Below are 22932 nucleotides of genomic sequence, written 5' to 3' on the forward strand. Positions count from 1 at the left end.
ACCTGGGACATTGAAGCAGGCTGTTCCTGGGGCCGGGTGATGGAAGTCAGACCCAACAGAGAAGGAGTGCGGGGCGGAGCTGTGGCAAGGACCGGGGGCCTGGAAGCAGTTGACAGAGCCCTCTCCACCACGTCGAATGCCGAAGGAGAGCCGCTCTCTCAGGGATCCGAGAGCGGGCCCTCACTCGGATCTGACAGGCGGATTGGGGCCGGCGCCGAAGCAATCGGATCCGAAGGTCCAGTATGCTATGACCTGGATGGCGCCAAAGGCATACTGAAACCCTCGGATCTGAAGCTCAGCCCTCAGCTCTGAGAGCTCGGATCCGACAAAAACGGAACCGATAGGCTCGAGGGAAGAGTCGGCGCCAAAGTACCCAAGACTGTCGGTGCCGACCCACCCCCGGTTCCAAGGCTGCCCGGCTCCGAAGTTTCCGAACCCGGGAAGTGGGATGGAGAAGGAGCTATCGGGGCAAAGAAAGGGGTGGGGGCAGGAGCACTCCCATCTGCAGTTGGGCCTGGAGGAATCTTATCATCATCCGGTCCAAATCTGCATCGGAAAGGCTGCGAGCAGATCTCGGTGAGGCCACTGAGGTGGGACGCGAGTGCCGCCTCGATGACCTCGAAGGAGATCGGGTCTCCTCCTCAGAGCCCGGTGAAAAACAGGGGGACCGGATCGGAGGAGGAGACCGGGAAGCCAGGGGAGCCGAAGCAGAGGCCTCGGCCCTCCACTTGTGGTGCTTCTCCCTTCTCTTGTCTTTCCTGGCCTCCCTCTCCTCCGGGCCTACAGCGGGGAAGTTGAGTCCTGGCCGGGGGGAGAGAGGCAGGAGTGGCCACTGCCGAAGCCACGGTGGTAGCCACCGTAGGCCAAAGTCGAATCTGGGGGCAAAAGACCCGCCAGGATCAGCTTGGATCTCCGGTCCTTAAGTGCCCTGGGGTTGAACGCCACGCAGATGGAACACCCAGAGGTAAGGTGTCCAACCCCAAGGCACAGAACACACCGAGTGTGGCCATCAGCTGGTGAAAGCTTATTGCCACACTCAGTGCATTTGGAAAAAATAAGTTTTGGGGCCTCCGACATTTTAAACTAAGAAGGACACACATGCTAGGCCCCAACACATGCACACAAACCTTAACGAACCAGCGAGGGAGAGGGAGGGAAAAAATTATAACTAAAGAGTAGTTTAAATTAAGGTTAACAGGAAAAGGGGTCTAAACACACGGCACTTCCACTAAAGATGAAGAAAAACAGAAAAAAATTTTCTAACTTTCTCACAGAAAACGCTAAGTACGGAGCTTGAAAATCCAGCTGCTGTCAACAAGCGCGGCAAACTAGATCTGAGGTCAATCAGGGTTGGCAGGGGTTTATGGGTAGAGGGAGGAGCTAGGAGCTCAGATCTAAGCTGTTGAAAACTGCAGGCTCGGATCCGAAGTCGGATCAGATACCCACAGGTTGCTGCACAAATTAAGTTAACTACTTCAGATCCAATTTTACTATGTTCAACATTTGGGAGGAACAACGTTTTACATTTTGACATTTCAGTTCGGCGTAATGCTCACTCGCACAGCTGCATTTCAGTGATTTGAAGGTAAATGAGTAAGTATCTTCCTTCTAATTTCTGAAAAATGTTCAGAAATTCTTTTCTTAAATTTTCTATGTATGAAATTCTCTTAATGCAGACCTATACATGCAGTAAATTTCAAGGTGGCCTATACCTCTTTCAGAGAGAGGAATATATTATCTTGGTATGCACTAGATGAAGTATTTCTTTTGTCTTCTTGTCCACATAACTGAAAGCTGTTTGGGGTCAGTCAATCACACCAAAGAGGAATTTCTTATATAGTCCCTTGCATACTTAGATGGCAAAAGGCATTCATATTTTCTACTATTATCATCCAGATACCAAGTGGGAATAAAAGCATGAATTCTGCTGGGTGACCATCTGAAAATGCACATAATGGATGCACTGACTGACATAGCCAAGGTCTACAACAGGACAAAAAGAAAAGGGTACAACTTCCACTTCTGCTTAGAAAACCAGACAGCCTTTACAGCCTGCATGAGCAAGGTAGAGCCCATCGAAAGAGCTTTGTTCTGCACACATGCCTAACCAACCATTTCTGCCCATCTGATAGCCACTTGTGGTGTGGCTATCATAAGATTTTTTTAATGTATACCCTAAGCTACCCCATCTAGTGTTCCAGAGTCAGGAATGCAATGGACATGGCACAAGGACTTCACCCACCTACATGACTGTCCCAGTCCCTCAAGCAACCCTGTCCCATTATAAATAGATGGCTTCCATTAGGTCCTCAGCCTCTACTGGGAATTCTTTAACAGAAAACATGTCCTCAAAACATAGCACTCATATGCAGCCTATAGATGGGGGAAGAGGCACCTATTGCAGTCATTCCTCTCCTACCTCAAACTTCTTTCTTCCAGTGTCTTAGCTGCTACTACATCAAAGGTTGCACTACTTAGGGAATATGTTGAAATCTGAGTTTAGTGAATAAACATGTACTGATATTTCTTCAAAGTACTGTGACCTTACAGCTATTATATATAGTAAGCAGAAGTGTAGCAGTACGACCTCTGCACTGGGATTGCAGGGAAGTACTCACATCACTTAAAATTCTTCACATTTTTTTTACAATGTTGTGCGTTGACTAAATGAGCAGTTAACTACATATGGCTTCAACCATCTGAATATGATGTACTGTGAATCAAACAAATGGAAAGCCACCAAATGACGTAAAGCCATCTAGCAGACTGCATCACAGTGTGCAATGGAAGAGGGGCAAGTAAACATTACTAAATGCAGCATCTTCTCCTTTTAAGTGGAATGGTGATAAGTGGAACAGAAAACCCTAAGGACTAATCAAGGGGGATCTGCTTGTTAGATCAAACCTACTAAAAACATAAAAGCAAAATCAACACTCTGCACTACTCATACACCTCTTCATTTGTTTTGTGTTTAAAGGTATAGTTAGAAAAAGCAAAATACATGTTATTTTTGTGAAGTTGTGTGCATGTCACTTTTGGACTTTTGAAAGTAACTGGCTGAGTGGGTTATATACTGAATGCTTTCTGTTCATCAGGTATAATTTATTCAAGAAGAAATCTAAAATGACTGCACTGTGCAAGAATAACTGATCTAAGTATGTTTTAAAACGCCGTAAAAAGAATTACTGTAGGAAATAAAAAAAAGTGCACTGGTAACAATCTATAACTTTTAATCATAATACAAAAGGACTATACTCAAAAGGACATGTAAGAAAGTTTTAACTGTAAGTAAGACAACAGGAGTAACTAATGATTTACTATTCATGAATGACATTTAAGTAAGTGGGAATTTTTAAAAATAAAGATAAATGTGAATTGCTTCCTTCAGGATTAATTCAAGGATACTTGTTTTGATATCTTTATGAATATTGACAAAAAGGATAGCATTACCTGAATAAGTGAGGTTCAGAACTTACTGTATGACCGTCCTATGTCTCTAACACTGCTCTAGTGCAGGATTTACTTCAGTGTGCATGGAAAAATTAATAGGACAGTGACATTTTTGAAAAGGATGGTAAACATAATAAACTAAAACATAAAAAACTACGCCCTTGCTTTTGTCCTTGAGAAAGTATTTGAAAAGAAATATCAGGAGAAAAACAACTCTTTGAATAACATGAGTTTAGAAATCTCCATCTGGACTAAGGTTGTGTATTAGCATCGACAAACTCCTACATGATGGCTATATAGAGAAAAAAGGTAGGCAACAACCTTGTTTTTAAACAAGCCTAGTGCTGGTAGTGAGCAGGATTATATATAATTTCACTGAAAAGTGGATGTCATATGAGCACTGTTAAATTGTGTATCATCACCTACAACTGGGACATATGCCCCTCTAAAGGAAAGGTGACTCCAGAAGTGAAGGAAGGCACACAGCATTCTATAACTGACCATCCCTCTTTTTTAATACCGTCAGAAATAACATTTTGGGTGTTACTCGTTTTTTTTCTAGTATCTACATTCACAAGCATGGACAGCCAAATGTGGAAACTGAATCTAAGTGCTAACACTAATGAAAGCACAGCTAACACTAATGAAAGCACAATTTAAAAATAATACAGACAAAATTAAGGGTTCTGTGTATGCTCCAAGCAAATTCATTACTGGTTAGGATATGAAAACACTAGGATGAAAATACAGCACATATATCCAAAATGTTCGACATTGTGTAGATTATGCAAATTGTAGGATTTATTAGTTAAAAGCAAGCAGACTATACTAGCATTGAGAATGTGGTCGAGAAGCATGAAATAAACTTCAAAACACAGTGCTGCAAAGAGATTACAAGACTGCCAAAGAAAACTCTGCAATATTTAAAGTTCCAAACAAACGCATTACTGTGATTTTTTTCAAGAGCACTTTAACTAACCCACTGGTATTTGCTCATAAGGTTTTATTGTTCATGACATTTTCAGATGATACTGATAGTGTACTTCTTCAGTGTGAAAATCAACAGCTTTATACCTCAATGATTAATAAATTTAACACCTGCATTTATACATTTACCCAGGGAGTAAAGAGATTGTGACACTGAGTACTTGAGAGTTACAGACAAAAATAGTTTAATTTGTACCTGTCAGCAATTTTAACTACAGGGATGTGAAATACCCCCCCACCCCCAAAAAAAAAAAAAAAACAAAACTTAAAACATAACTTATAACTTTAAAAGAAAATAAAGCAGAAAAAAAAATGATCATACGAACGAATTTCATAAATTCAGTAGCTTAAGTTCAATTTCATCAACATCTACCTCCAAACCACACCACAAGAGTAACACTGGAAAGCACAGTAAGTTAACTGCCTGCACAAGTAGTGCTGTAGACATAGTGCAGGCACAATGTACAGAGGTGCCACAAATGTGACGTAAAATGTGCATATGGTTGTGTTAAGACCACAGAATGTGCTAGCCTATGGGGTGATTGGTTTACATGTAACAAAAAAAAAAAAGTTTTGCATTCCTTGAACAAATAAAAAAAAAATGCTAATAAAAATAAATGGTAGCTGAAAAAACAGCACGCATTCTACCTGGGCTGCTGTTTCTAGCGGTTTACTTAGAAAAGCCTGCAGATGATACTACTCTGGGATATCTTTTCCCATCAGTTGGTTGAAAGTTCAACTGCTTTTACATATGCATAGCATTTGTTAGATCTCCAAAATCAATACTATTCAAGAAACAGAAAGTAATGACTTCAGAAAAAACAGAAAATCAGAAGAAAATGTAGTGTTAAAGGAGGACTTCAGTTGATCTTTCAGACATCCTTATAGGGGGAAAGATTTTGGGAAATGATACACGCTATCCATGTCTGGACATTTTTTTTTCCTGCCTTCAAGAGTAGAATCTCGTGTGTGCGTTCTTAACAGATTATTCTTCCCTCCAAAAAAAGTACAATTACTTCAGGAAAAAACTAAACCAATGTATGGCAAAAAGCCTTTATGGAAAGAATGTGAAATAAATTACAGACAGAATAATGTACCGTGGAAAATATACTCTAATGCATTGTACAGTAAAAGGTCACCAGCCTTTGAAATATAGCAATTTTAACAAAGTAATGTCTCAGGAACAATCTAACATCATAGTTTCCTAAAATGAAACCACTGTCAATTAAAAAGTCATATTTAATCTACTGATGTTAATTAAGTAGAAAATTTAAATATTTTGAATCATTTAAGAAACCGTTGGTACCCTAAGAAAATGATTAATTTTATGAAATACTATGTAAAAATATCTATTTTATCAGTACCTAATATTTCTTTACTGTACAATATATACAAATAAAGTAGTTTTACAACATTATATATAATTTGGTGCGCTACAATTCAACAATCTAGTTTAGCAACTTGACTCTAAAACAGCTGCTTGCTTGCCACCTCTCTTCTGGCTTTCCTTCTCCTTCTTTTGAACCTTCTCTCGTTGTTTATCCATTTTCTCTTGTGCTTTCTTTATTTCTTTAAGCTTTTTCTTGATTGTGGCTCTGTCAGTTTGACTGGAAACTCCCAAAGCCTACATGAAATTGTACAGATTATAGTTCCAGTAATTACCAAAGGAAAAACAATGACCAAATGACAAAGAAACCAATACTAAAAAAGAAAATGAGGATATTCATAAATTACCCAGTTTTTTTCAGTAAATTAAAGGGAGCAAAATTATTATAACTAAGCTATACCTTAATTTCAGTTTATCATATATACATTACTCACTGTACACGATTCTAGGCTCATTTTCCTTTCACCATTACTAACCTATTTTACCCCTTTACCTACTTCACCCTATTCTAGACAATCTCTTGAGATCTAGAATTTATTCACACCACCATCTGTCACCAAAAATATCACATAACTGTGTGCTTCAGCCTTTGACAGTGTTCTCTACTCATGATTTACTACTTTTTTTGCCTAACAGGTTACAAAATAAACAGTGCCTTCACTAAACACAAAAGTTTATAATTTTATATTAATGGCACTTTCAGCATCCATATTATACAAAAAAATCGTTACATATATTTTTCTATATGTTACTCAGGACAGAACCACAATTATGGAAGAATAAAACATTACTTTATACAATGGTTGTCTGCAATGATTTTTCCAGTGCAATCAAAACACATGCAAGCATCTGCCTAACTATTCAACACTCACTGTACAAAGCAGCAGTATGCCATGTAGCTGGAATGCTACAACACCACAGGATAAACTTCTTTAAATGTAAGCTACCAGGTTTCTACTGCAGATGATGGAGAAAGCAGGAAAAAAAAGGCTGTTTTGGAAGTTAGGCTATATAAAGATTACTGATTCATTTTAATAGAAAATGGGCACCTTGTAAATTTTTAACACCTTTATTGAATTATCAATTATGACAAAGGTAAACATATATTTATATAAAATAAACACACACCACGTCAATAATTTCACAGTTACAAAATTATGTATCACATATATTCTTCTGTACAATTATAATCAACCCCACATTAGAAAAATTGCTCAATTCCTGCCATCCCTTAAACCTCACCCCTCCTCCAAAACACAGTTCCCACAAATTCCTGTTTTTTTCTATGTAATTTAGTCCTACCCTTTTCTAAAGATCCCTCTTCCAGGTATTTTAATGCTGTCACAATATTCACTACTTCAAATATGGTTGGTTTAGACATTAATTTCCATTTTCTAGTAACTGCTTTCTTGTCAGCCACCAGAATTCAACTTAACGAGGTCTTACTGTGTCTAGGCAATTCAGATCCTGTATCCCAGTTCAAAAAAATAATTTCCTTGGGTACATCCATTTGCTGATCCAGTATCTTTGACAAAAGTATTCTGTAGGAAATTTTTTGAAGTCTGTCAACTCATTACACTTCCAAAACATATGTTCCCAGTTAACACTTTTGTCCCCATCACCTCTAACATTTGCCATCTACCAGAGGCAAAATTCCTTGGAGTCATATTGGAATGTAAAAATACCTGTGTGAACACTTCCAAGCAAAAATTGTTAATCTTCTAGACTTTGTTGCATATGTGGGAGTTGCATACTTCCTCCCATTGTTTCCTTGTCAGAGTCACATACTTCCTCCCATTGTTTCCTTGTGAACTGTTTATCTAAGCTCTCTTCCCAAGTTTTTCTAACCTCCTCTGATTGATTCCGATAGTTATTGTGCATTATACAATGACTGCCTATTAGTATTCAGAAACGTGCACGCTGATTGGCCAGCCCAACCAGCATGCCCATTGTAAATCCAACTTATGCTAATGGAAAAAGGTCCGGTCGCCCAGAATGTTTCCATTAGTATAAGTCTTGATTTTTCTTTTGTGTTAGGTAGCAATGGAGAACGGAAGAGCGGATATCTTCCTTTATCCGTTGCTTTTTTTTTTTAAAGATATCTCGCTATGTTAAACTCGTTTAACATAGCGAGACAGCTTTAAAAAAGCAACAGAGATCTTCCTTTCACCGTTGCTTCCTCTACACACAGCTCTGATGTACTGCATAAGCATACGCATGGGCAGTACATCAGAACTGCCCCAGGATACTGGACAGCTGCGGAAGGGCAGCACGGCGGCATTATACAATGCCATTATTTAAGAAAAGTAAGTATTTTTTCTTAAATAATGTCATTGTATAATAGCAATAACCCAATTCTGGATGTGGGTAATGCTGGATTTACCCACGGTTGTCTTTGTCTGGTCATTCGGGCTTCACCCTCGTGACCAAACCACACCAACAGTGGGTAAATTTAGCATTACCCACACCCAGGCGTGGGTTATTGCTTAAATATTTTATATTTCCTACTAGTTACCCCTTTTAACAGCTTCTGTTCTAGAGTCAACTAAAAACTCTACAAGAGCAAGTCCCCCTATCCCTTTCTCTTTGCCTAAACTCTGATATCAATCCCTGACAGTCAGAGTGTCAAACAGTCACAGCCCTTAAGGCCAAACACAATGCCAGACACACTAGTCATTGGTGACTCCATAGTCAGACACACTGATGTCCCGCTCACCAGACTGAGTAAGGAGAAGGTCACAGTAAGCTGCCTGTCGGGCGCTAGAATCCGCCACATAACGCAAGCACTCAGGTCTCTCAACAGCAGGTACAAATATGACTCAGTCATTGTCCACGCTGGTGTAAACGACCTGAGACGTACCTCCTTGGACTACATGAAAAGAGACATTGAGGAGCTCTCTGATTATGTAGCCCAGGCAGGTATGACCCTGACCTTGAGCAGTATCCTACCTTCACCAAGAATGATGCCACAATACAGAGATAAGATGATCAGCTTTAACAATTGGCTTAAACACTGGTGTCATTCAAAGGGGATCCAGTATCTGTCTGCCTGGGATGACATGCTGGACAAGCCACGCTGCTTCGCAAGGGCGGCTTGCACCTGTCACCCTGGGATTCGGATATTGGCAAAGGCTCTTGCCACCCCATAGTGCCTTTTTAGGCAAGGCTCAAATTCTAAACCTACCACACTAGAACACAAAAAGGAAAAAAACTAAGGGTAATGCTGCTCAATGCCAGAAGTCTAAATCTCAAAATGCACGCACTCGAGGCCCTTCTCAGTATGGAGAACATCGATGTCTGTGCTGTGACAGAAACCTGGTTCAAGGCTCCTGAGAGCACCCCAGCGCTATCAGGTTTTACCTCATATCATGCGTTCCGGCCCCAAAATCCGGACAATACCAAGAAAGGAGGGGGGGTATCCATATTCATCAAGGACACCCACACCTCAAGATTGGTTGCAACGCACGATGCATCGGAGACCATCCAGGTGCAATTAACCATAGGCAAGACTGCTCTGCAAATTGTAGCATGTTACAGGCCACCCTCACAAACTCAGGAAACTCACATGGCCTTCCTGAAAACACTAGAGGGGATAAATGTATCACCAAACACCATCATACTAGGTGACTTCAATTACCCTAATATAGACTGGGAACACTACTCAAGCCCAAACACCCTAGCCCAAAAGTTCCTGGAATTCATAAACTCAAATGCCATGGAACAACTAGTCACCATCCCCACAAGAGGAGATAACATACTTGATCTCACCATCACGAACATGGGAGCACAATGTTCAACACCGGAAGTATACCCCTCACTGGTGAGATCAGATCACAAACTAATCTCGCTGGAGGTCCTCATCCCACCCCACCTGAAATAAAAAGACCACAGTAAAGAACTTCTCAAAAGCCGACTTCACACTTCTAAAGACTAGTGTGGTCTCCTTTCAGGCCCCGAGCGGAAAACAATACTCAAGCCGCTGAATCACTTACAAACGCCTTCTACCAGCACCTGCAGGACTGCATGGATAAGGCAATCCCAAGCAAAACAAAGACTCTTTGTACCAAAGGCAAGCGTCCAGTCTGGTGGACCCCAGCCATAAACAAACTCTACAACAAAAGGAGGAAGCTACTACAAGATAGAGCAAAATCCTTAAAAGGTAAGACACCCTTGATCACTATAAGTAAAAACTAAGAGCTCTCATAAAATCATCCAAAGCAAATTTGAGAGAAAAATAGCTAAAGACTCAAAAGACAATCATAAGGCCTTCTTTAGCTATGTTAGAAACCTAGGAGGAAACTCCCAAATATGCTCAGAACTAGTTCAAAATGATGTGAAGATTACTGATCCTACAGACATTGCCAACATACTGGCTGACAGGTTCAGTGCAAACTTCCCCCTCCCCAAAGGAGAGATATCTATACCAAATGAGTGCAGCCCCCCAAACATCTCCAGCGCCCAAGTGAGAACTGCTCTCTCCAAAGCAAAAAACACAGCATCCATGGGACCCGATGGTGTCCCCGGCTGTGTGCTCCACGAACTCAATGAGGAATTAAACCCACAGCTAGGACAGCTGTTTAATCAAAGTCTTACCTCTGGATACGTACCCAGGGAGTGGCGCACTGCAACTGTGGTCCCACTTCACAAAGGCGGTGCCTCCACAAACCCTGGAAATTACCGGCCCATTAGCTTGACAAGCCTTATCTGCAAAGCCATGGAGAGGATCATAATGGACCTCATAAATAAAGACATGGGGAATTTGCAGACTTTGGATCCAACCCAGTTTGGCTTTGTCAAAGGCAGATCATGCCTTTTAAACTTGGTTGACTTTTTCGAAACAGTCACCAAAGCCATTGATGAGGGAAAGGCAGTCCATACAGCCTACCTCGATCTGGCTAAGGCCTTCGATACAATACCCCACTCGGGTATCATTGAAAAACTCATCAGCTTAAATGTTAACCCATACATCACAAGATGGGTTGCAAACTGGCTGAGTGACAGAACCCACAGGGTCAGAGTTGCTGGCGCCATGTCAGACTCAAAGCCTGTCACAAGTGGTGTCCCACAGGGCTCAGTCCTGGGCCCACTCTTGTTTGGCATCTACTTTTCCAAGTACAAGCAAACACAGGAGGGTTATGGCTGACAAAGTTTGCAGATGACTGCAAACTGGGCCATAGTAGAAAACACATCTGACACAGATATCCTTCAGAAGGGTCTCTCAGAAGCGGATAACTGGTGCCAGAGCCACGGCCTAAAGTTAAATGCCAAAAATGCATAGTCATACCCTTCGGGAAAAACAAGGTTACCCCTAGCTACCAAATAGGTGGCAATCCACTGAGCACAGAAGAAGTTATCAGGGACCTGGGGACCCAGGTTGATAGTAGTCTGTCATTCGACACCCATGTAGCTAAAGTAGTTAGGAAGTCCTTCTACATTGCCCACCTTATCATGAAGGGATTCTCATCTAGATCAAGGGAGGTCATAGTCTCCCTTTACTCATCACTCATCAGACCAATGATTGAGTACAATGCCCCATTCGGAATGTATCTGACCCGACACTTGCAGCAGCTGGAGAGGCCACAAAAGTTCCTCACCAAAAGGATAAAGGGTCTCAAAAATCTGTCCTATGCTGCCCGACTGAAAGAACTCCAGCTCTATTCAGTCGCTTACGCTTGCTCAGAGGTGACCTTTGCCTAACATACAAGGCCATGTCAAACCCAGATTTGATGAATATGCTTCACCTCAAAAAATCTAGATCCATCAGAGCCACAAGGGCGGGAGACTTAAACCTCGACACGGCTATTAATAGGACGTGCTGGAGAGATAGATTCATCACCCAAAGACTCCCTATGCTGTGGAACAAAATCCCGGTACATGTGAGGCAGAGCACCTCGCTGGCCTTGTTCAAGAGAAATCTTGACCAATGGATGGGAGATCGCAGATATACCCCAGGAATTACCTCAGTGTCACTGCTCGACAGAGGCACAGCAAAATAATGGGTATAGTTCCCCATACTAAAGGGGTGGTGTAAGCCACAAAACCAATGGGCTAGGCTTATAAATGCCCTCGGGCAGATAGCCTAGTATGAACCTATGAACCTATGATTGGGAAGGCAGTCTCTAGCCTGGAGTCCAAATGTCTTCTTGGCCTCTTCCCATTCTATTACCTTTCCCTTTATAGTTATTTTCTCACAATACCTTGGTTTCTTTGTCAGTTTTCTTCTGTAAATTCCACCTCTCTATTTCCTATACTCTGTACCCATATTTGCTGTCATTCCTATCAGCTGACTCTCCTTTCTCAATTCTCATGTTGGCTAAATTCTTAGAATACTTTATGAATGTAACATTCTGTATGACTGTTATTCTTCTCAAGGATCTGTGTCCAAAATTCCACTCTCTTCCTATGCCTCAAATTTCCCCCTGCTTCATCTTCATCCCTTTCCACGTTGAATTATAGCTTTTGGCTTGTGTTATATGTATGAGCCTTAACTGTGTAGCTTTAAAATATCCCTTCAAATCAGGTAATTATAAACCACCTTGTTCTATTGTAAGGATCAATTTATCCCACTTGACCCTTACCCTCTTCCACTCCCAGATAAAATCATTCAACTCTTTAATTACTATCCTCAACTTGATAAAAATATGCCTGACCTGTGTATAAAACTAAAAGGACTAAAGACAGTTTCACTGCTTGTATCTTGTTATCCTTAAACAAGAGCTTCTAGTTCCTCAGTTTTTGTATTGCCTTTTGTTTAGTCTCTTTCCACATATCCCTTGCTGCCATAACATATTCCTTTTTAACCCATACTCCAAAATAATTCATTTTATTGTGTCCCCATAAATATGGGTATTGATGAACCAATTCATGTGTGGGTACATTGTTTACAGCTACTGCTTTTGTTTCATCTTCATTAACTTTACATCCCAAGAAGACTTGATACGGTCTTAGAATGTTCAACAACACTGAGATGTCCTTCTCTGGTTTTATCAGGTATAAAACAATAAAACAAAATTCAAACGGAGTAAATGCTCTACAACGGACAGCAGCAAGAATCCATATAAAATGTAACAATGTCCGTAGAGCAAAACAATGGTGAGGATATCAGTAAATCCAAAAAACTCTCTGTCCAAACCAACAATAACTCCCAAAACTTCTGTAGTATAAAAAACAGGTTTATTCGAATAGAACGTGGTGGTAAGTGCTTTCGCTAGGATAGCTTCTTCAGACCAGATTACGTAATCTGGTCTGAAGAAGCTATCCTAGCGAAAGCGCTTACCACCACGTTCTATTCGAATAAACCTGTTTTTTATACTACAGAAGTTTTGGGAGTTATTGTTGGTTTGGACAGAGAGTTTTTTGGATTTACTGATATCCTCACCATTGTTTTGCTCTACGGACATTGTTACATTTTATAGGTATAAAACAATACTGTATGCAAATAAAGTCAACTTTTCTTGATTACCATTCCAAATATATCCTTGAATTTCTGAGTCTCTTATTTTCTTTGCCAGTCTCTCTAAATATTATGTATATAACAAAGGGGAAAAAGAACACCCCTGTTTGGCGCCTCTGTTCAGATAGAACATATCATAGAGGACCTCTTCCATTTTTGCCTCTGATCCCTCATATATCCTTCTCCTTAATCTTATTACTGTATCAGGGAATGCCAATGCTTCCATTGCCCTACTCATAAAATCCTGGCCTACTCTGTTAAGGCACCTTCTAAATTTTATTCTCACAAGGTAGTAGGGCAGTAGGACTTCAAGTGGAAAATAGTTTTTGATGTGTCAGAACAAAATGATGCATCACACAAATGAACTGCTGTTTCATGGAGTAATGCCTGATAAAGGTTGACATATTTTGAACAAGTGGCTGTGCAGCTCCTCGGCATCAGCCATTTAGAATGACATCCTTTGTTATATGGTCAAGCCTTCCCATCTTGATAAGGAGGTCAAACTCCTGTTCTTACAGCAGAAGACGTACTGTACTAAACATAAAAGCATTATTTGGCATTAGTAATCTGCTTCACTTCAAAAGCATACCAAATACAAATGTGCATTATATACCAGCACTAGCACAGCACGATAAATGTTCAAAGTGTAACATCAGAAACGTATTCCATAAATGCTTTACTTTTTGGTCTTCTACAGGATAAATTAAGAAAACAAAATACAATACAGCCACCAAGTCTCCCTTCCTGTATTAAAGAAATGTCCAGAACTCCAACAAATACACCAGAACTCGGAGGCAGCTGCAGGATCCAGTACAAACGAATTTTATTAAACACAAGCACTTTTGTAGGCAACCCCACTTCATCAGATGTCTATAAAAAATGCAATCTCAACCCTCACACTTAAACAAACCCCCATGAAACACATGACTTAGATCAACCAATGACTTCTAAAAACAAACAGTGCCTATTTGTTACGTAAAGTAGTACACACTTTAAAATGCATCAATATGAACACATTATAAAAACATCTAGATAAATAACTATTAAATACAAATCATCTAAGAAGCTGTCTAGATTTTAACTTTGGTCATAGGGGAACATATTCATTTAATCCATGGCCCACATCTGCCCTAAGTCTCACTATCCACTTGGCTTCCAATTCTTCAGTCATGTTGCATAGATAACACCCCCCCGATACTCTCTCAAATTCTTCCTATAACTAAAAATTTAAAACTATGTTTTGAATCTGTATTGATGATATGTTTGGCTAAGGTATTAACTCTAATTTTCTTATTAATAGCACACACATGTTCACATATTCTTTCTTTAAGGGTCTGTTTTCCCTACATAGAACTTACGACATTTTATGCAATGGGCCAGATAAACAATATGCTCATTGTCACATGTGGCTAATAAACTAAAATCATAAGTCCTTAGTTGATCTGGATGTTCAAACCTAGTTTGTCTGGCCCATTGCACAGAATGTCATAAGTTCTACGTAGGGAAAACAGATCCCTTAAAGAAAGAATATGTGAACTTGTGTATGCCATTAATAAGAAAAACAGAGTTAATGCCTTGGCCAAACATATCATCAATACAGATTCAAAGCATAGTTTTAAATTTTTAGTTATAGGAAGAATTTATGAGAGTATCAGGGAGGATGATCTACACAACATGACTGAAGAATTGGAAGCCAAGTGGATAGTGAGACGTGGGGCAGATGTGGGCTATGGATTAAATGAATATGTTCCCCTATGACCAAAGTTAAAATCTAGGCAACTTCTTAGATTATTTTTATTTAATAGTTATTTAGATGTTTTTATAATGTGTTCATATTGATGCATTTTATATAGTTTGCATTTTAAAGTGTGTGTGTACTACTTTATGTAACAAATAGGCACTGCTTGTGTTTTTAGAAGTCATTGGTTGATCTAAGTCATGTGTTTCATGGGGGTTTGTTTAAATGTGAGGGTTGAGAGTGCATTTTTTATAGACATCTGATGAAGTGGGGTTGCCCACGAAAGCGCTTGTGTTTAATAAAATTTGTTTATACTGGATCCTGAAGCTGCCTCTGAGTCCTGGTGCATTTGTTGGAGTTAGGATAAATTAAGAACCCAAAGGACAGATTTACACTAACACCAAACACAAGTTTTTAGACCTTGCAGTCTATAAACGTTCAGTCCTATGCATTCATTGAACTGAGTACCACTTTAATAGTTTTATAATAACTGGCTACAGATATGGTTGACATTTATTCCACAAAGTCAGTGTGTATACTTAACCAAAGCTTCTGAAAAAACAACATTCCTGGACAGCTGACTCTTACCATCCAAATGGTTTGCACTATAACACCTAATTTACAGACCCAAAATTCAAGCCTGTTTTAGCCTAAGCTATTTTTCCAACAGCCTATTCGGTCTTTTTCTTCAGTACTGATTACAGCAGAAGTATCTAGAAGACCTAAATATCTTTTGTAATCTCTTCTATTGCAGTCATTAATTTGCAAATGTCACACTCTTGTGCCTGCTTTTCTATTAACAACTTGAACCAGTTTCCATCTGCTTACGTCTGTGCTACAAATGCCACCATACAAAGAGATTCTGCTGTTTCATTCTCAGGGGTACGTCTTGCTGTTTCTTGACATGTACTCCTTTTCAGATATCATTTTTATATACTGCACATGCCCATGCGGGTGTGCATTAATACACACACATTCACACACACACGAAATATCTTCGGAACCTTTGCCAAGATTAAAATGCTAAAGGAAAATACACAAACACCAGTTCAAGTACTGCAAAAACAAAATTTTTGATTTATCACAATGGCAGCACTACTTTGGTATATGAAATGGCTGCTGCAACAGTTTTACATTTCTGTATTTTTTATTACTGTGCTTGTCTCAATACCATTTGTTTGCTGTTGTCATTTTACTAAACTGTTAGCATTGCTTTAGTAATAGGTGTCTCTCCACTGCTTGGGAACTCTTGGTTACTCTCTGCCCTTTTGAGTTGCCAATTGTTTTATCGCCACTTGAACACTTAGAAGAGCCATCAGGTTGAGGGGATGGGTGGGGCATGGCACACGAGTTCCTCAGGTCTTGCTTCAGTATTCCCAGACTTAGGTTGCCAAGTATTCAGGTGATCAGATATTTCTCAACATTGAAACATGACAGGGTTTTGTCACTGTCTAAGGTTCCTTGAGAGTCCAATCAATATCACTGACCTTTATTCAGTACTTGATCTCCAAGGGACCTGATTTGGGAGTCAGGTTTTGCATTTTTCATGTAGCGTTAACTAAATGAAAACTCTGGACACTATCTAGTAACTTTCTTTCCTCCAGGATTCTGTGTTCTGCAAATAGCATGGCAAAAGAGCAATGCCAGTAGAGAGGGTCTGCTAGTTATTTTATATCACAACTTGCGGTGACCCAAGTAAACTGTGGATATGTTAATTCCTTTGAGTATGTCCTTACAACAAAACTGAACTGTATATTTTTCCTTACATACCCATCCACTTGAGTAACTAGGGTCTCTTCTGCAAGGGTTCATAAATTTTCTCAGACATAATGCAAAAATTACCAAAAGCAGTTAATGTGGTATGACTTCACTGTTTGACTTGATGATACTTTGAATTTGCCACAGAATGTTTTCATATCACAGAATTTCAGCTTCAGTAAGGTTGCTTGCTCTCTACTCATATCAAAGGGCACTTTCTAGATGTGACCTTCCAACTTGGTTTTGATTCCTTGGAACTTGTGCTGAAACTTGCTTCGATATCTAACCCACTATTTGGAAGTTGGGGCTCCCTTGACTTAACTCTGATACATTACAGGGATTTAAGGAACCTCTACAAAACCAATGTGATACTTTTGACAGATTAGCACCTGCTGCAGTGCACTGCTGGAGAACATGACTCAGTTGTGGTACATAACCTTATCAGGCACTCTAAATCTAGTCACCTCATCACATATACATCTCTTGGTTATTGCAGTGTAACAGCCTTAGTCTGACCATGTGTTTCATGATCTGTGCAGGCAGGGCACAGACTGGAATGCACAAGAACATTTCAATAAATGAGGCCAAGCTTGATCTGGATGTCCTCTGTTTGACTCAGCATTCTGGAATATCATGTAAAATGTTCTTGATTATTTACATTTCTGCAATATCAAATTGCCTTGTTGCACTTTTGAAGCAGGTTTATAGGCTGTGCACCCAGCCTGTGTTATAACCTGGAAAGTGTTTTTTCTTCCTCTGAATGAAAAGAAGCTTTTTCTGCTTTTATCGCAAGCCTGACTTGACCATCTAGCCACATCATACACCCTACTGCCTTACTAACATCTCTCTTCAAGAGGGGCTGTAAAAGGGGTACTCCTCCTTCGAGGATGCAATAACGTACTGTCAAGTCAATCTTTACCCACACTTGTAAAGTGAGAGTTGTTAAGTGTTGATGGACCTTCATTAAACAGCAGGCTTTTCCCCCCTTTTTCCTAGCTTAACTTCTTCCTTGGCAGAAGATGTACATGTTAACCAAAGCAAATGCCTTTACTGCCCTCCCATTTATATTTATGAACTTCTGTACGTGCAGAATGAGTGTTACTGCATGGCAGAGCCAAGCTTATGTTTCTGGTACAATTGCTGCACACTATACACCTCAATCACCCAGAAGTGCTGTCAGGAACTGGCACCAACCTTTCATTCCAATACTCTTTTGTAATCTCTTCTATTGCAGTCATTAATTTGCAAATGTCACACTCTTGTGCCTGCTTTTCTATTAACAACTTGAACCAGTTTCCATCTGCTTATGTCTGTGCTACAAATGCCACCATACAAAGAGATTCTGCAGTTTCATTCTCAGGGGTACGTCTTGCTGTTTCTTGACATGTAATATTTTCTGAGGGAGTGAGAAAGCTCAGTGTTCTCCCACTGAAAGCACTGCGACATTATGGAAATAGTGTCAGAGAAAGTGAATCCTTCAGATGGAGATTCAGGTACCATACTCTCCTCAGAATTTGACTCAAAAACCTTAGCAGAAAAATATGCATTTGTCCCTTCACATTCCCATACAGACTCAAAATCTTGAACCTTTTCAGGGAAAGTGGAATCCCTTTTTCTTTTACCAGAAGCCACCTTATAAGAAGGATCAACAGCCTGTACAAGACCCTGAGCCAAGCCCTATAAATTACTCCTGTCCAGAGAAACTCACACAGGAGAAGCTAAATGTTTAGTTTTCTACCTCTTTTTGAAATAAAGGTGTTTATCCCATAACTGACAAAAGTGGCTCTCCTTTCTCCACTGACCCCAACAGCTGCAGATGACATGGCTAATCCCAAGTCAATGGTGGTTGTATGGACAATATCAGAGGAATCTGAGGAAAAAAGATGAGTAGTCTAAGGAACCAGCTTTTGCCACCACTGAATCAACCATCTGCAGCTATGGAAAATTACTGGCCTGCTGTGATGGCAACAGGAGCGGCCTTAGCTCAACTGGTGCCTTAGGCAAAACAGCTCCACGGCGCCCCCCACCACTACCCGGTGCCCCCATCCTGGTCTACCTACATCAGATAAATACTGGAGAAGTGCCCCTGCTAGAGCGGCGCCCTAGGCAACCGCTTAGTTGGCCTATGCCTAAGGCCGGCCATGGATGGCAAAGGCTATTTAGTTAACTTTTTCTTTTTGTGGCTGGAAGAATGTTCAACTGACAGACTGGTAGTTTTTCCCATAGTCAAGTTAAAAATAGTTTCTTTCCTGGGGAGGGTTAGCAACAATAGTCACTAAAACAGGAAGGTTACAAAAAAGTCACTTTTCCCCACATAAAACACAGTAAAACGCATTTTAAACACTCTCCCCAACCTGAAAGGATTAAGCAATCACAATATCTCCAAAGAAAAAGTAGTTTTCAACAACTTTTTACCACAAAGTAAAAAAGTGTACTCCCATTTTGAAGTATATACAAGTAATGTTAATGTGACAGCCATTAAAAATACTTTCCCACAACTTGTAGTTGATTTTCACAAAAACATAGCTTAATCAACAAAAAAGTTATGTGGATTTTTTCTTCCCCAAAGGGAACTCATCTGCCAGCAAAGGAGCAGCAGTAAAGAAAACACACCAAAAACTGGGCATGTTATACAGAAACAGCAAATTCCTGACCGCCAACTCTAAACTACTGCTAGCCCAATCCTATCTCCTCCCCGCCCTCCTCTATGGCTCCCCTCTATTTTCCAATTTACAATATAACCTGCTGGCAAAACTTGACCAAACTTATAACAAAATTGCTAGATTTGTCACCAGCAGCCCCTATAAATCCCATCATTGTTCTGCTCTCAAAAAACTACATTGGCTCGAATTCCCACACCTTCTGACCAAATGTCAGTTGATCCAAGCTTTCCGAAATCTTAATTCTAACTTTGACTGTCCATCTCTGTCCAACCTGATCTCCCCTGGTACACCCCTCCCCGATCCCTGCGCAGCTCTGATAAACTCTTTCTACAAGTTTATAAACTCAATATTAACATAGGTAAAATACTTTATAAACACTCCATCTCCTTTATTTGGAATAATCTTTCATTCCATATTAGAAGTCATACCTCTCTTTCTAACTTCAAACATGACCTTATTTTGTACCTCCATAACAACCCTATATGTACCTGTAACCATCCTACTTAACTCCTCCCTTTCCATATTCCCATTTCTTCACTAGACTTATCATTAAGACCTTTTTCCTCTTTCGTACTTTATCCAATCGGCTCTTCTTTTGATACCCTCCCTCTTTATATAATTTACTTTATCCTACTACTCTTCTTTTTTTTTCTCCTCTCTCTAGATCACTTCATTCCGCCTCTACGCCTACCTTCTTTTGCACTTTCCTTCTTCTGACCTTGTATATAGCTATGTACTTTTCTTTGGATTACATTTTTTCTTATCCATTGTATCCATAAGCTTGTTTTGCTCTTTATATTGTTAACTTGTCTATATTTGTATGTTTTGTTTGGGGCTTTTCCCCTCGGGTCTCCACTGACAATGGGTAATTTCTTACCAAGTTGGACTAACCCGGTTAACAAATGTGAAATAAATAAAATAAAATAATCACTGTTCCTTACAAGCCCTTACAGGAGTGTTCTACTTGGCAGTAAGAAGGCTCTGAAGCGTTGGCATCCAAACTAGCCTTTTTTTTCAGCTTAGCACAAGCTGAATAACTGTTTTGGTGCATGGAAAAAGCCCTGAAGCTTTGGAACATGGCTAACTGTTGTACCCTATGAAGGCTATAACCCATATAGCTTAGGCTACTAATAAGTGGAATTTCCCCAGTGACCTGGAGAAATTTTCCCTAGACAGCTACGAATGCCACCTCAGGTCTCCTATAACAAGAGGTCTCAGACTAAATGGGAGTACCCTCATCAAAAAAACATACATAAATACATTAGTTCTTCATTGCCGATATATTCCTTCACAATACTGGAATTTCAAAAGATTGATTAAGGTCTGACTCAATCATTTCCTTAGGTATAAATGACAGGTTAGTCCACAAGGAAAACACTCCCTGTGGAAAAACAGGTGCAGAGAATTAACACAAAATATTTACAGTATAAAAACCCTCCTGTTGAAATCACAGCTGCCAAGAAGAGGGTTTTCCACCATAGAGACTTCAAATCTGCAGAATATCTCAGTTAAAATGGAAGAGGAGTCACTCTGTCTAAAACAAAACCTATATCCCATTGGGAAAGCAGCATCCTTATAGGAGGACATAGGTGAGGTGAATGACTTTGCAAACTTTAAGAGAAGCGAAAGAAGACAGATTCTGCTTGGCAAGAAAGACAGGTATGACATCCATAGATTCCTTAACTGACAAATAACTCAGCCCCAGTTAAAAAATTCCCACAAATACTGGACAACTTCAGAAACAAGCTACCAATGGATCAATGTTCTGCTGCACACCCAGTACCGACAAAATCCTCCATTTACCCTTATTCATCTCCTCAAAAAATGACAGGGCATCCACCACTCTGTCTTAAAAACCTTAGTTCTTGCCTATGAGTGGCAGTCAAGCTGTCAATAATTTTAGAGCCAGAAGGTTCAGGAGTTCTCTCCTGGATGGGTGAGACTACAGTCTCTTCAGAGATCACCTGAGATGAGATTCCAGTTTAAGCCTCAATAACAGGAGGCGCCACACTTGTCTGGGCAAATATGGGCCACTAAAATGGTCATAGCTGTGTACAACCTCAAGGCCATTCCTGGACTAATGAATCTCTGCTCTGTCTAGTGGGTAGAGGGATGAGGTAGAAAAATCTCCAGCACTTGGCATTCATTAGAGATACAAACAGATCTCACACAAGGGATCCCCACCTCAGCACCAGTAATAATAATGAACTCATCTCAGTTTGGCTTTGTTAAAGTAAGGTCATGCCTATTAAATCTGGTGGACTTTTTTGTGAGGGTCACCAAAGCGCTGAATGAAGGTAAGACGGTGCACATAGCGTACCTCTACCTGGCCAAGGCTTTTGATACAATACCCCACTCAGGCAAGGCATTACAGATAAGCTCACTAATTTAGGTATAAATCCTTTTATCACCCACTGGACAGCAACTGGCTCACTGATAGGAGCCAGGAGGCCAAAATAAGTAAGACCACTGACATCTTGGTAGAGTTCCTCATGACTCAATACTGTGTCTGCTCCATTTTGGCATCTATTTCTCTAAAATGGAAGCAAATGCTTAAGATTTATGGCTGAATAAGTTTGCAGATGATTGCAAACTGGGGGTTACTATCGACTCCCCTGCGGACACTAGCATTTTTCAAGAAGTTCTATCACTGACTAACAAATGGTGTCAAAGCCATGGTCTTAAACTCAGTACTAAGAAATGCATAATTGTACCCTTTAGGAAGTCAACTATCCTGGCTAATTACTATGTTGACCATACTCCCCTAGTGATCAGGGATCTGGATACACATGTAGACAGTAGCCTTACCTTTGACCACCATGTGGCCACAGTGGTGAGGAAATCCTTTTATGTTGTGCAAAGTATAAGTAAGGGCATGGCATCTAGGTCCAAAGAGGTTATTATTCCACTGCACTCTGTCCTTATTTCAGCTTTCAACAGTATTTGCATGAAAATTATCACAATATACATTGCATGTTTTTTTGTAAAGTATTTTTAGTTCTTGTATGTGATACAGTTACTAAAAGAAATGTAGGCACTACAGTGCAAAAAGAAGAAAAGCTAGACAAAAGCATGTTTAAGTTAAAGGGCTGTAATCTTTGGTTACTGAGGTGGGGGATAGCGAGCATAAGTACACAGGTCATAATATATGCAGAGCTGATATGTTTTATTTTGCATAGGTGACAGTCTGCATTAAGCCTTTACCTTAATCAAATAAAACTTAAGTGGAAACAAGCAAATATGAGAACATCAAGTATAATGAAATGCTTTCCTTTAGCATTAAATGTTTCAGCTTCTATTTCAGGTTGCAGCAGATGGCTACATTTTTTTTCTCTAACACTTCCATGGAGACGAGCTGATAATAGGGTAATAAATGCTGGAACGCTGTCTTCTTCAATGCTAAAAGTTAATGCTTTCTGGAAGCATACAAGTTGTTTTCACATCTGAGGAGTGGGGGAATAAAAATAAAAACAGACATCAACTTGTATAAATAGAA

At 40.0% G+C, this 22932-nt stretch overlaps 1 protein-coding gene across 2 annotated transcripts in view; it reads right to left on the reverse strand.

Moving 5' to 3' along the window:
• Positions 1-5476: 5476 nt before the first annotated feature.
• LOC122805417 (neurabin-1-like) overlaps positions 5477-22932 on the reverse strand; it is a 1624240-nt gene continuing 1606784 nt past the window's right edge. For both annotated transcript variants that reach the window (XM_044075548.1, XM_044075549.1), the window contains one exon: positions 5477-6061. In XM_044075548.1, coding sequence (XP_043931483.1) covers positions 5891-6061 — 171 coding nt within the window. In that variant the 3' untranslated portion in view covers positions 5477-5890. The remainder of the gene's footprint in view (positions 6062-22932) is intronic.

The sequence above is a fragment of the Protopterus annectens genome, chromosome 6.part1 (genome assembly GCF_019279795.1).
Source record: "Protopterus annectens isolate FY-2018-M chromosome 6.part1, PAN1.0, whole genome shotgun sequence".
Lineage (NCBI taxonomy): Eukaryota > Metazoa > Chordata > Ceratodontiformes > Protopteridae > Protopterus > Protopterus annectens.